Raw genomic sequence first — 14,774 nt, 5'->3', positions numbered from 1 at the left:
TGTAGTTCTACATTCTGTAGATTTGTCTTTCCCAACTCGGGTTTTATAGAACATTTCTGTGTTGTCTCTACACGGTTTCACTCCCATGTCCGGAATTTCTATCCTTATGTCTCCAATATTCTACACAAAGAGTACATTGATCATTGTATTTATATATGACTATTCAGACATCTGCCTTTTTCCACAGACTGTTGTTCTACAGAAAACACGGAAGTATGCGACACTATTTGTTTTAAGGTCTTTGAAAATTGCACAAAACATTTGTTTTTCCCTTTGTGAAATTGGCGTTTGTGGAGTCATGTGACCCTTGGTTCACATCTACGTTTGGTAATCCAGCTTAGTGTAGAAATATAATTTTATACCAGACAACCCCTTTAACTAAAGAAAAGTGTCTGTGTCTTTTATCTAAGGCCTCGTTCACATCAGTGTTCGTATTTCGTCCAGGGGAGTCCGCATGCGGACCCCCTGAACGGACTACTGAACACATTTGCAAGCGCTGTGCAGTGAAACACACGGACCCCATAGACTATAATGGGGTCTGTTTGCTTGCCGCGAGATCTCCGCATGAGTCATGTGGACAGGAAAGTAGATTGTGAAGTACTTTCCTGTCCGCATGTTCCCTGCGGAGATCTTGCGGCAAGCAAACTGACCCCATTATAGTCTATGGGGATCCATGTGCTTTCACTGCACACTGCTTGCAAATGCATTCGGTAGTCCGTTTGGGGGGTCACCATGCAGGACACAGATGAAAAAGGGTGTTCTCTATGGATAAAAAGGACAAGGACATGCAAATATGGCCTTATGGTAGGGGCAGTAAATTGATCAGGGATTGGGACACCTGGGACCCCCATAAATCTGCTGTTTAAAGAGACTGCGGCATCTGCTTGAGTGATGTGTCTTCACTGAATACGAAGCACAGCATTGTATCTATTGTAGGGCCTGTGCTTGGTAATGCAACTCAACTCAACTGTACATTTGAATTGGATTTAGTTGTTGATGTACCATGTGACCAATGACAAGGAAATGATCGGCACTACAGTTTCTTTTTACAGCTTATTGGGGAGAGTCCGGACTATCGGAATCCCACCAATCATATATTGATGACCTATACCAAGGATAGGCCATCAGTATACAAGTCTCGGAAAAGCCCTTTAATTTATTCATAAACTTCTGGAAGAAATAGGGGTCCGTTCACACGGTGGAATCTGGCACTGATTTTGAGACGGATTCGAGGCTGAAAAAATGTTAATGCAATTCTTTGCCTCATTCAGCCGCAAAGTCTGCAGCTCTGGCCTCCCTGCTGAGTAGGCTCATTCATCAGAGCTTATTCAGCTGCACAAAGCACGGGGTGGCGGTATTGAGGAAGTTGCCCTCCTCAAGTTCCTCTTCATTTTCCGACATCTGAATGTAGCCTAACAGGAATGGAACAACAGAGAGTTGTATACTTGCACTTATCTCACAATACAATAGTAACATTTTTTACAAGAATAGACAAGTAAAGACAGATAATAGGTCAATTTCTTTTCGAATTTGTGATGAAGGCCCCTAACAAGTTGCCCTTTTTGCCCTCACCCTGCCCATACTATCCTTTCATTGTTTTTATGTTTCTTTTCTTACCGTCTTTGCTCTCCTGTTTGTTGTGAGTTTTCAGCCATTCAATATTCTTTCTGATCGCTTCTAAATATGTTTCAGCTTTCCCTGGAGAGATGAGAAGAGATTGCTAATGATTGATGGCGTATGGGGTAATAAGCAGTTTGACGCAGCAATGCTATTTTCAGTAGCCATTTAATATCAAAGTGTTCTTCCTTTTCCTAGAACAAAACATTATTTTAAGACCTAAATTACAAGTGGATTGATCCCGGTGAATACTTATGTGATCTCCTCAGTAAATGTGATGTTTCAATAGCATTGTCCTTTCCAGAAGAAAATGGATTTTATCCAGAAGAGGAAAATCAGATTAAAACGGCAATTATCAGTGTTAAGACTATTAAGATCTAATAGAACATTCCTAATTTGTAGGAAACTGTATGCGCAATGATAAGAACAAGAAACACACAGGAATATTCTCATTCCAGCAATGGAGAAAAACAAAGAACCAGAAGTGATGGCGGCGTTTACTGACAAGCACCATTAGCTGTATGTGGCGGCCTGCTTTGCTGTGTTCCCTCATTTGATGGTGTTGGTGATTTTGTTCAAGGGTGGACAAATGCTGGTTCTGCTTAAAACCATTCCCTCCAGCTCCCCTGGGCTGGCTTATCTCGCTTTGTGCAGTCTAGAGCTGACTGCAATGTGCAGGCATAGGCTAAGGCCCTACATTGTGGAAACACAGCTTTTTTGTTGCAGTTTTTTGAGCCAAAGCCAAGTATGGCTACAAAAGGAATGGGAAATATAATCTGCAACAAAAAAAAGCTGCGTTTCCGCAAGGTGGGGCTTTATCATTATGGTCAGTGGCGTAACTAGGAATGGCGGGGCTATAATGCGGCTATGATATGGCCATATAAAAATCAGCATCAGTTGAGATGGTGACAGCCTAGGGATTTGGAACCAAACCATAGAAACAGAATCGCAAGTTTGATTTTTGTCCCCGTGACACATTTCACTACCCTGAAAAGGCAGCATGTAAAAACATTGAATTTATTGCGTCCTGGATATTTCTTTACAATAAAATGCCCATAAATCTCATGTGCTAAACCTGGTTTTTGTTCTGTTTTCTCTACATAATATCGATATACAATGATTTACAATGTCTTCATACTTCAGTGTCTGACCTTGTGGATTATCTACCCCCTTATGACAAGATTTTTAGGAGGATTTACACAAACCAATAAAACATATGCATTAAGTTATTACCTAAAATATATGTATTAGGATATGTATTGCACACTGCATCAAATTTTCATTACTGTCATTCAGTACTTTGGAGGAGCACGCATTTCTGTACTGCAAATTTCAGTACTCAGCAATAGGTCCCACCATTTTGTTCACAAGATAAGTGCATCTTGCAATGGCAATTGTATTGAACCATTTGCTCTAACGTAAAAATGTAATGTGCACTGCCCAGTGCCTGCCATGTTCTCTATTAAGGGGTGTTATAGGGGTGAAGAGGTTAGTAAAGGGATTATATACTGTTAGGGCCAGTAAAGGGGGCATTATACTGTGTGAGGAACAAATAAGGCGATTTTTTGATCTGCAAATGGGGGGCATGACCCACAAGTATAGTTAGGGGGCGACATCATGGAAACAAAATTCACTGCATCAGGTATTTTATGTGTGTAGGGATGGAGTGGGGTTGGGCAAATTGTATTGATATTGAAAATTATGACACTACACTTAGTATTAGTATTGGTGTCCGAATTCTGTTATTATTACAGCTTTAATAGATATTTACCTTTGTGTTTCTTACTGTCTGCAGTTTCTTTTGCATCCTCTGGTTTTGTAGAATCCTTTAATTTTTCATATTCCTTTTCCATAATGGCTGCGGCTTCTTTAGTGCTATCAGATTCCTCATCTGTTTTGTCAGCTGCATCAAGAGAAGATAGGGCTTATCTTTGGAGACCTTATTGAATAAATAATTCAGTTCTTGGCAAAGTTCATAGACTCAACTTTCTTCTAACCTTTAACTTCAAATACTAATTTAAGAATGCCATTGTAATGTATTGTTTTTCCTATTTCACTGTACTGGTCAGATAACTCCAAAACATGGTAAAATATATTATGTAGAAATGAAAGCTAAGTTGTTATATACATAATTTGTATATACATTGCATACATACACATCATATACCTTCTCTGGAAATATAGCTTTATCTAAAATATTGGTGGTCCAAGAAAATTCCATGAAACCCTCAATAGGAGCTCCAGGCAGTGAAATCGCTGTTTTTGGAACGGACATCACACAGAGGTTTTTAAAATCATAAATATCTATGGGTCTGTTCACATGTCAAATGTGGTTGACTCACAGACTGGTAAAACTCAGTTGGCAATATACGGTACCTGCATTCATAATTTTCTAGGAGTAGTAATTGAGGAATGGTACAATTTGAAGCCCTAAGAGAAAATGCTCTAGAATTATGGGATGGGGAATATAAGTACTTGCTAAAACAGACATGGCAACAGAACATACAGTTCTTCTTTACACATCAATAGTAGAGATGAGCGAACACTAAAATGTTCGAGGTTCGAAATTCGATTCGAACAGCCGCTCACTGTTCGAGTGTTCGAATGGGTTTCGAACCCCATTATAGTCTATGGGGAACATAAACTCGTTAAGGGGGAAACCCAAATTCGTGTCTGGAGGGTCACCAAGTCCACTATGACACCCCAGGAAATGATACCAACACCCTGGAATGACACTGGGACAGCAGGGGAAGCATGTCTGGGGGCATAAAAGTCACTTTATTTCATGGAAATCCCTGTCAGTTTGCGATTTTCGCAAGCTAACTTTTCCCCATAGAAATGCATTGGCCAGTGCTGATTGGCCAGAGTACGGAACTCGACCAATCAGCGCTGGCTCTGCTGGAGGAGGCGGAGTCTAAGATCGCTCCACACCAGTCTCCATTCAGGTCCGACCTTAGACTCCGCCTCCTCCGGCAGAGCCAGCGCTGATTGGCCGAAGGCTGGCCAATGCATTCCTATGCGAATGCAGAGACTTAGCAGTGCTGAGTCAGTTTTGCTCAACTACACATCTGATGCACACTCGGCACTGCTACATCAGATGTAGCAATCTGATGTAGCAGAGCCGAGGGTGCACTAGAACCCCTGTGCAAACTCAGTTCACGCTAATAGAATGCATTGGCCAGCGCTGATTGGCCAATGCATTCTATTAGCCCGATGAAGTAGAGCTGAATGTGTGTGTTAAGCACACACATTCAGCACTGCTTCATCACGCCAATACAATGCATTAGCCAGTGCTGATTGGCCGGAGAACGGAATTCGGCCAATCAGCGCTGGCTCTGCTGGAGGAGGCGGAGTCTAAGGTCGGACCTGAATGGAGACTGGTGTGGAGCGATCTTAGACTCCGCCTCCTCCAGCAGAGCCAGCGCTGATTGGCCGAATTCCGTACTCTGGCCAATCAGCGCTGGCCAATGCATTCTATTAGCCCGATGAAGTAGAGCTGAATGTGTGTGCTTAGCACACACATTCAGCTCTACTTCATCGGGCTAATAGAATGCATTGGCCAATCAGCGCTGGCCAATGCATTCTATTAGCTTGATGAAGCAGAGTGTGCACAAGGGTTCAAGCGCACCCTCGGCTCTGATGTAGCAGAGCCGAGGGAGCACAAGGGTTCAAGTGCACCCTCGGCTCTCCTACATCAGAGCCGAGGGTGCGCTTGAACCCTTGTGCAGCCTCAGCTCTGCTACATCAGAGCCGAGGGTGCGCTTGAACCCTTGTGCACACTCTGCTTCATCAAGCTAATAGAATGCATTGGCCAGCACTGATTGGCTAGAGTACGGAATTCGGCCAATCAGCGCTGGCCAATGCATCCCTATGGGAAAAAGTTTATCTCACAAAAATCACAATTACACACCCGATAGAGCCCCAAAAAGTTATTTTTAATAACATTCCCCCCTAAATAAAGGTTATCCCTAGCTATCCCTGCCTGTACAGCTATCCCTGTCTCATAGTCACAAAGTTCAAATTCTCATATGACCCGGATTTGAAATCCACTATTCGTCTAAAATGGAGGTCACCTGATTTCGGCAGCCAATGACTTTTTCCAATTTTTTTCAATGCCCCCAGTGTCGTAGTTCCTGTCCCACCTCCCCTGCGCTGTTATTGGTGCAAAAAAGGCGCCAGGGAAGGTGGGAGGGGAATCGAATTTTGGCACACTTTACCACGCGGTATTCGATTCGAACATGGTGAACACCCTGATATCCGATCGAACATGTGTTCGATAGAACACTGTTCGCTCATCTCTAATCAATAGCAGTCTGAATATCATTATCAGAAGCCAACAAGACTGCCATGAACAGTCACTATAGTACATGATATGTGATGATTGATGATTGGTGAGGAACAACTGATAAGTGATGCAATATTTATGATGGAGTGTTATGATGGATTACACCGATTATGAGTTCCAAGGAAGTAAGAACAAGGCGCTACAAGAGGACCAAGTGAAATTAGATAAGACACTTAACAACAAATTCATATTTTGTCTTTTAATCACTTTATATATTATCAGAAAATACTCCAATATTTTTTGTAATATAATGTAATAAACAGAAAATTATTTTTAGCCAGTTATCTGACAAATAAAGCAATCCTGAGAGTCATATCACTGGCTGAAAAGTATCACCCGATAAATAATTCATGCATGATTTATTTTGGTAGTAGGAAAGATTTTGTGGTTCAGGTCTCAATGTAAAGGAGTAGCTGTGAATTAGAATTGTATAAAGGGCCTGCACATTCCCTAGATTTTATGAAAGGGTCTTTAAAGAAGATCTTTCACCACCTCTGCCAAGCCAAGATTCTGGCACAGCTGGAATTTTTTATCTAGCCACCACTGTTTTTCAGCAATCATTTCTGTTAGTTTTGATGTCTGTTCACACTTGCACCCGGTGTCCACCCTGTGCCATTCCTGATGTTTAGATTTTTTTATGTAGATTGTGGGCCCCATATAGAGCTCACAATGTACATTTTTCCCTATCAGTATGTCTTTGGAGTATGGGAGGAAATCCACGCAAACAAGGGGAGAACATACAAACTCCTTGCAGATGTTGTTCCTGGCGGGATTCAAACCCAGGACTCCAGCGCTGCAAGGCTGCAGTGCTAACCACTGAGCCACCGTGTTGCCCCATCCTGACGGTCAGCTTTAATACCCATTAATTTAATGGGTTTTTAAAGGTGCCCGCTGGTGTGCGCCTGTGGCCTCTCCATGGGGAAACGTTTTTTTTTTTTGGCATGTCCAACTTTGCGTCCGGCCAAAGAGAACAGTTCCCTGCAGAGAGACTGCAGATGGACACCAGCGGTCACCTTTAAAAACCCAATCAAATGAATGGGTATTAAAGCTGACCATCAGGAACCCGCCCCTGTTCAGTTTCTCGGGGCTGGGGACGGAAACCTGGCGGAGTGGCACAAGGCGGACACCGGGCACAAGTGTGAACACCTCCAGAGTCAGGCAGGGATATAATTCTGAGCTCTGACACTGGCTGCCTCTGTCTGGAGCTCTGAATCACACTCCCACCTGACACTGCCCTTCTAACTAGAGATGAGCGAACAGTGTTCTATCAAACACATGTTCGATCGGATATCAGGCTGTTCGATGTGTTCGATTCGAATCGAACATCACGTGGCAAACTCCAAAAAAATTTGATTCCCCTCCCACCTTCCCTAGTGCTTTTTTTGCACCAATAACAGCGCAGGGGAGGTGGGACAGGAACTACGACACCGGAGGCATTGAAAAAAATCGGAAAAAGTCATTGGCTGCCGAAATCAGGTGACCTCCATTTTAGACGAATAGTGGATTTAAAATCCGGGTCATATGAGAATGTGAACTTTGTGACTATGAGACAGGGATAGCTGTACAGGCAGGGATAGCTAGGGATAACCTTTATTTAGGTAGGAATGTTATTAAAAATAACTTTTTGGGGCTCTATCGGGTGTGTAATTGTGATTTTTGTGAGATAAACTTTTTCCCATAGAAATGCATTGGACAGCGCTGATTGGCCAGAGTACGGAATTCGACCAATCAGCGCTGGCTCTGCTGGAGGAGGCGGAGTCTAAGATCGCTCCACACCAGTCTCCATTCAGGTCCGACCTTAGAATCCGCCTCCTCCGGCAGAGCCAGCGTTGATTGGCCGAAGGCTGGCCAATGCATTCCTATGGGTATGCAGAAACTTAGCAGTGTTGAGCCAGTTCTGCTCAACTACACCGTGTGCCGGTCAGCCCATCAGATGTAGCAGAGCCGAGGGTGCACTAGAACCCTTATGCACACTCGGCTCTGCTACATCAGATGTAGCAGAGCCGAGGGTGCACTGGAACCCCTGTACAAACTCAGCTCACGCTAATAGAATGCATTGGCCAGCGCTGATTGGCCAATGCATTCTATTAGCCCGATGAAGTAGAGCTGAATGTGTGTGCTTAGCTCAACTACTCCACCGGCGTAGTTGAGCTAAGCACACACATTCAGCTCTACTTCATTGGGCTAATAGAATGCATTGGCCAGCGCTGATTGGATCGAATTCCGTACTCTGGCCAATCAGCGCTGACTCTGCTGGAGGAGGCGGAGTCTAAGATCGCTCCACACCAGTCTCCATTCAGGTCCGACCTTAGACTCCGCCTCCTCTGGCAGAGCCAGCGCTGATTGGCCAAAGGCTGGCCAATGCATTCCTATGGGTATGCAGAGACTTAGCAGTGTTGAGCCAGTTCTGCTCAACTACACCGTGTGCCGGTCAGCCCATCAGATGTAGCAGAGCCGAGTGTGCATAAGGGTTCTAGTGCACCCTCGGCTCTGCTACATCTGATGGGCTGACCGGCACACGGTGTAGTTGAGCAGAACTGGCTCAACACTGCCAAGTCTCTGCAAACCCATAGGAATGCATTGGCCAGCCTTCGACCAATCAGCGCTGGCTCTGCCGGAGGAGGCGGAATCTAAGGTCGGACCTGAATGGAGACTGGTATGCAGCGATCTTAGACTCCGCCTCCTCCAGCAGAGCCAGCGCTGATTGGTCGAATTCCGTACTCTGGCCAATCAGCGCTGTCCAATGCATTCCTATGGGGAAAAGTTAGCTTGCGAAAATCGCAAGCTGACAGGGATTTCCATGAAATAAAGTGACTTTATGCCCCCAGACATGCTTCCCCTGCTGTCCCAGTGTCATTCCAGGGTGTTGGTATCATTTCCTGGGTGTCATAGTGGACTTGGTGACCCTCCAGACACGGATTTGGGTTTCCCCCTTAACGAGTATATGTTCCCCATAGACTATAATGGGGTTCGAAACCCGTTCGAACACTCGAACAGTGAGCGGCTGTTCGAATCGAATTTCGAACCTCGAACATTTTAGTGTTCGCTCATCTCTACTTCTAACAGTACAGAGCTTAAAAAACACATTAGGCATCATAGGCATGTTGTTCAGGGATCGTAGGGGCTAGAGAAAAAATTCCAACGCACTTGAATTTTTGGAGCAACTGAACAGATGCTAAGAATTTGAATTAGTGGAGGTGGTGAAAGGTCCTCTTTAAGGCTGATGCCCACATTGCGAAATTTTTGCATATTCAGTGTAATGCTGCCTTTGCTGATAATGCAGTGGCTGCTGAAAAGAAATCTATTTACTGGCCAAAGTAAAAACCACAATATTTTACAGTATCTGCAAAATGGATGAGATCTAGCTAATCCCATCCACGCATTGCAGAAAAATATCTGCAACAGATATGCTGTGATTTCAGAAACCGTCCCATTTTTGTAAATCACAACATGTCAATTATAACTACGGAAACGCTGGCATGTTCTGTATAGGTATAATTCAAGCACAAAGTCCACAGAGGAAAGCGCAATGCGTTTCTTGAATCGCTTCTTGTCTGCCACTCACTAAGTGGGGCCTTAGACGAAAAATGCAATGAAAAACATTCCAAAACAGTTGAGCAAGCAACCAAACTGCTAGTTCACAAACTCTGCGCTGACATCACCATCACTATGTCTCTGTAGGGTAAGTATCTTCTGTTACGTTTCATATACACATAGCCGATGCAGATGATTTCTGACTGGCTTCAGTATACAGAGCTGAAATGTTTTGCACTGGTACTGCAGCCATTCTGTAGCTTATTAAGAGTAATGACTCTTCAGTCAATAGTGATGTAATGGAAACTACAAGATAATTCAGAATCAGCAATTATCTTATCCTAGTGCTGGCATATGTGGACTGGAAAATGCTAAGTATCGTGACTGCTTATTACAATAATTATGGAAGCCTTTGCACAAACAACACATGGGGTTACTTAGTATACCTGTTAGTACTTTGTTATTGTAATTTACTGCATTCTTTCCCAGTTTGCTCTTAGTCTGGGCAGCTATCATGGCATCCAGGTTCTCTGCAAATAAAGCATTTATAAATTGTTAGTAATATTTAGTCCATGCACCTTCATAGATATTGGTCTAAGACTCAGAGACTTCAATATGTACAGCAGAGAGCAGAAGGTTTACAGAACATTTATAGTCATATAATATATGTGATCATTAATACAATAATGTATTCTATAGCAGAACCTTGGATATTAACTGCTGGATTAAAGGGAACCTGTCGCCATGAAAATGCTACCTAATCTGCAGACGTCATATTATAGCGCAGGAGGAGCTGTGGGAAAAGATTCAGTCTAACTTGCCATTTATTCATGTATTTCTTTGTTCTATGTGAGGAAGGAGTAACTGAGTCCAGTGGGCGGTCTTAGCAGTGATAGTGAATACATAGCTGTCAGTCACTGCTAGGACCACCCACTGGACTCAGTAACTGCTTATAAGAATAGAAAGAACGGGGAAATTCATGAATAAATGACAAATTACACTGAATCTTTATATCAATCTGTTCATTTCCTCCGAATCTACAACATGCAGCCTACAGATTCCACAGTGTTTTCATGGTGACAAATTCCCCTTAAAGGAAATATGCCACAAAAGCAAGGTTGGCTTCATCTCTTTTTGTCCAACAAAATAGAATTAGCAATAATCATGCAATAAACTTTTCTGCCTTACACTAAGGCTGGTGGTGGAACCAAGAATTGGTTAGTGGCCCAATGTCCCCTTCTCCGAAATAAGCATCAATTGTTCTGGGTCTCAGGAGCATGACACACATTAAACAGCAGCAATTGTAGGTACTGTAGGGCTGTCTCATTGAAGGATAGGCTACCAATGTTAGAAATTGGATGACTCATTTAATTTTAAAATATATTAAAGATTAGAGATGAGCGAACACTAAAATGTTCGAGGTTCGAAATTCGATTCGAACAGCCGCTCACTGTTCGAGTGTTCGAATGGGTTTTGAACCCCATTATAGTCTATGGGGAACATATACTCGTTAAGGGGAAAACCCAAATTCGTGTCTGAAGGGTCACCAAGTCCACTATGACACCCCAGGAAATGATACCAACACCCTGGAATGACACTGGGACAGCAGGGGAAGCATGTCTGGGGGCATAAAAGTCACTTTATTTCATGGAAATCCCTGTCAGTTTGCGATTTTCGCAAGCTAACTTTTCCCCATAGAAATGCATTGGCCAGTGCTGATTGGCCAGAGTACGGAACTCGACCAATCAGCGCTGGCTCTGCTGGAGGAGGCGGAGTCTAAGATCGCTCCACACCAGTCTCCATTCAGGTCCGACCTTAGACTCCGCCTCCTCCGGCAGAGCCAGCGCTGATTGGCCGAAGGCTGGCCAATGCATTCCTATGCGAATGCAGAGACTTAGCAGTGCTGAGCCATTTCTGCTCAACTACACATCTGATGCACACTCGACACTGCTACATCAGATGTAGCAATCTGATGTAGCAGAGCCGAGGGTGCACTAGAACCCCTGTGCAAACTCAGTTCACGCTAATAGAATGCATTGGCCAGCGCTGATTGGCCAATGCATTCTATTAGCCCGATGAAGTAGAGCTGAGTGTGTGTGCTAAGCACACACATTCAGCTCTACTTCATCGGGCTAATAGAATGCATTGGCCAGCGCTGATTGGCCAGAGTACGGAACTCCACCAATCAGCGCTGGCTCTGCTGGAGGAGGCGGAGTCTAAGATCGCTCCACACCAGTCTCCATTCAGGTCCGACCTTAGACTCCGCCTCCTCCAGCAGAGCCAGCGCTGATTGGCCGAATTCCGTACTCTGGCCAATCAGTGCTGGTAAATGCATTCTATTGGCGTGATGAAGCAGTGCTGAATGTGTGTGTTTAGCTCAACTACACCGGTGGAGTAGTTGAGCTAAGCACACAGATTCAGCTCTGCTTCAATCAGCGCTGGCCAATGCATTCTATTAGCTTGATGAAGCAGAGTGTGCACAAGGGTTCAAGCGCACCCTCGGCTCTGATGTAGCAGAGCCGAGGCTGCACAAGGGTTCAAGCGCACCCTCGGCTCTGATGTAGCAGAGCCGAGGGTGCACAAGGGTTCAAGCGCACCCTCGGCTCTGATGTAGCAGAGCCGAGGCTGCACAAGGGTTAAAGCGCACCCTCGGCTCTGATGTAGAAGAGCCGAGGGTGCACAAGGGTTCAAGCGCACCCTCGGCTCTGATGTAGCAGAGCCGAGGCTGCACAAGGGTTCAAGCGCACCCTCGGCTCTGATGTAGCAGAGCCGAGGCTGCACAAGGGTTCAAGCGCACCCTCAGCTCTGATGTAGCAGAGCCGAGGGTGCACAAGGGTTCAAGCGCACCCTCAGCTCTGATGTAGCAGAGCCGAGGCTGCACAAGGGTTCAAGCGCACCCTCGGCTCTGATGTAGAAGAGCCGAGGGTGCACAAGGGTTCAAGCGCACCCTCGGCTCTGATGTAGCAGAGCCGAGGCTGCACAAGGGTTCAAGCGCACCCTCGGCTCTGATGTAGCAGAGCTGAGGCTGCACAAGGGTTCAAGCGCACCCTCGGCTCTGACGTAGCAGAGCCGAGGCTGCACAAGGGTTCAAGCGCACCCTCGGCTCTGATGTAGCAGAGCTGAGGCTGCACAAGGGTTCAAGCGCACCCTCGGCTCTGATGTAGCAGAGCTGAGGCTGCACAAGGGTTCAAGCGCACCCTCGGCTCTGACGTAGCAGAGCCGAGGCTGCACAAGGGTTCAAGCGCACCCTCGGCTCTGATGTAGCAGAGCCGAGGCTGCACAAGGGTTCAAGCGCACCCTCGGCTCTGACGTAGCAGAGCCGAGGCTGCACAAGGGTTCAAGCGCACCCTCGGCTCTGATGTAGCAGAGCCGAGGCTGCACAAGGGTTCAAGCGCACCCTCGGCTCTGATGTAGCAGAGCCGAGGGTGCACAAGGGTTCAAGCGCACCCTCGGCTCTGATGTAGCAGAGCCGAGGCTGCACAAGGGTTCAAGCGCACCCTCGGCTCTGATGTAGCAGAGCCGAGGCTGCACAAGGGTTCAAGCGCACCCTCGGCTCTGATGTAGCAGAGCCGAGGGTGCACAAGGGTTCAAGCGCACCCTCGGCTCTGACGTAGCAGAGCCGAGGGTGCACTTGAACCCTTGTGCAGCCTCGGCTCTGCTACATCAGAGGCGAGGGTGCGCTTGAACCCTTGTGCAGCCTCGGCTCTGCTACATCAGAGCCGAGGGTGCGCTTGAACCCTTGTGCACACTCTGCTTCATCAAGCTAATAGAATGCATTGGCCAGCGCTGATTGAAGCAGAGCTGAATCTGTGTGCTTAGCTCAACTACTCCACCGGTGTAGTTGAGCTAAACACACACATTCAGCACTGCTTCATCACGCCAATAGAATGCATTGGCCAGCACTGATTGGCCAGAGTACGGAATTCGGCCAATCAGCGCTGGCCAATGCATCCCTATGGGAAAAAGTTTATCTCACAAAAATCACAATTACACACCCGATAGAGCCCCAAAAAGTTATTTTTAATAACATTCCCCCCTAAATAAAGGTTATCCCTAGCTATCCCTGCCCGTACAGCTATCCCTGTCGCATAGTCACAAAGTTCACATTCTCATATGACCCGGATTTGAAATCCACTATTCGTCTAAAATGGAGGTCACCTGATTTCGGCAGCCAATGACTTTTTCAAATTTTTTTCAATGCCCCCGGTGTCGTAGTTCCTGTCCCACCTCCCCTGCGCTGTTATTGGTGCAAAAAAGGCGCCAGGGAAGGTGGGAGGGGAATCGAATTTTGGCGCACTTTACCACGCGGTGTTCGATTCGATTCGAACATGGCGAACACCCTGATATCCGATCGAACATGTGTTCGATAGAACACTGTTCGCTCATCTCTATTAAAGATCCTTATCCCATCGCTTCTGTTCCCACTGTATCTGATATTGAAGGGTATATCGCTTACAAACCAAAATTAATTTTTAGAATACAAGGTCTCTGATTCATGAACCCCACTTCCTATCCACTGCAACTATCAAACGTGATACTATAAAGTATGGGTTAAATTATTAGTATGTAGGAGTAATATTTCCGGGTTCTGTTTAGTGCTTCTATGTCTGTATTCCATGGTGTGTTTTATTACAATTTTTCATGTATGATTTTTCTTTAATAAACACTATTGTAATAAAACAGCAATAATGCAATGTAAGGACTTCAAGTCACCTTGGTAACAGAGTACTGTCAAGTCATTACTACTACCCTGTTTCCCCGAAAATAAGACACCCCCCCCTTCTCCTCCTGGATCACCTTCAACCGGCAGTCATTCTGGCACGTATGAAGACCCACTATTGGTCTTCTAAGTTCAGCTTTAGGCTCCATACACACTAAAGTGTGGCCTGTCAGTATGCTAGCTATGTTTTTCATGGCCAGAACACTGGCCTATTATATTATAATGGCCCTAAACACATGCCCGTGTATTATCACGGGTCCCAGTAGAAAGCCAAGAGACTGGGACACAATTTAGGACAGGTCCTATGTCTATCCATTTTGCAGTTCAGACTCATTGAAGGAAATGAATGGGTCTTGAGGCACAGACGGCACACAGATATCATGGTCATGTACATGTAGCCTTAGCTATTAATTACCCCAATTATTTTCACTTTGGCAGGAAGAAAAGTTTCCATCCTTGTCCTTACACAAGGCTGGGTATCTTTGAAGGCACTGTCAATTCTGTCATTCAGATTCTAACATGGTAAATGTAAACTTCTCATTATTTACCAGGTTGATC

General features: G+C 45.3%; 1 protein-coding gene across 2 annotated transcripts in view; it reads right to left on the bottom strand.

The window, feature by feature from the left end:
* SCG3 (secretogranin III) overlaps positions 1 to 14,774 on the bottom strand; it is a 39,432-nt gene that overhangs the window by 566 nt on the left and 24,092 nt on the right. For both annotated transcript variants that reach the window (XM_075273444.1, XM_075273446.1), the window contains 3 exons: positions 9,943 to 10,026; positions 3,389 to 3,520; positions 1,618 to 1,698 (listed from right to left, as the gene is read on the bottom strand). In XM_075273444.1, the coding sequence (XP_075129545.1) occupies positions 1,618 to 1,698; positions 3,389 to 3,520; positions 9,943 to 10,026 (297 nt within the window). The remainder of the gene's footprint in view (positions 1 to 1,617; positions 1,699 to 3,388; positions 3,521 to 9,942; positions 10,027 to 14,774) is intronic.

Source organism: Leptodactylus fuscus, chromosome 5 (genome assembly GCF_031893055.1).
Source record: "Leptodactylus fuscus isolate aLepFus1 chromosome 5, aLepFus1.hap2, whole genome shotgun sequence".
NCBI classification, from domain to species: domain Eukaryota; kingdom Metazoa; phylum Chordata; class Amphibia; order Anura; family Leptodactylidae; genus Leptodactylus; species Leptodactylus fuscus.
This window is presented reverse-complemented; position numbering and strand designations above follow the sequence as displayed.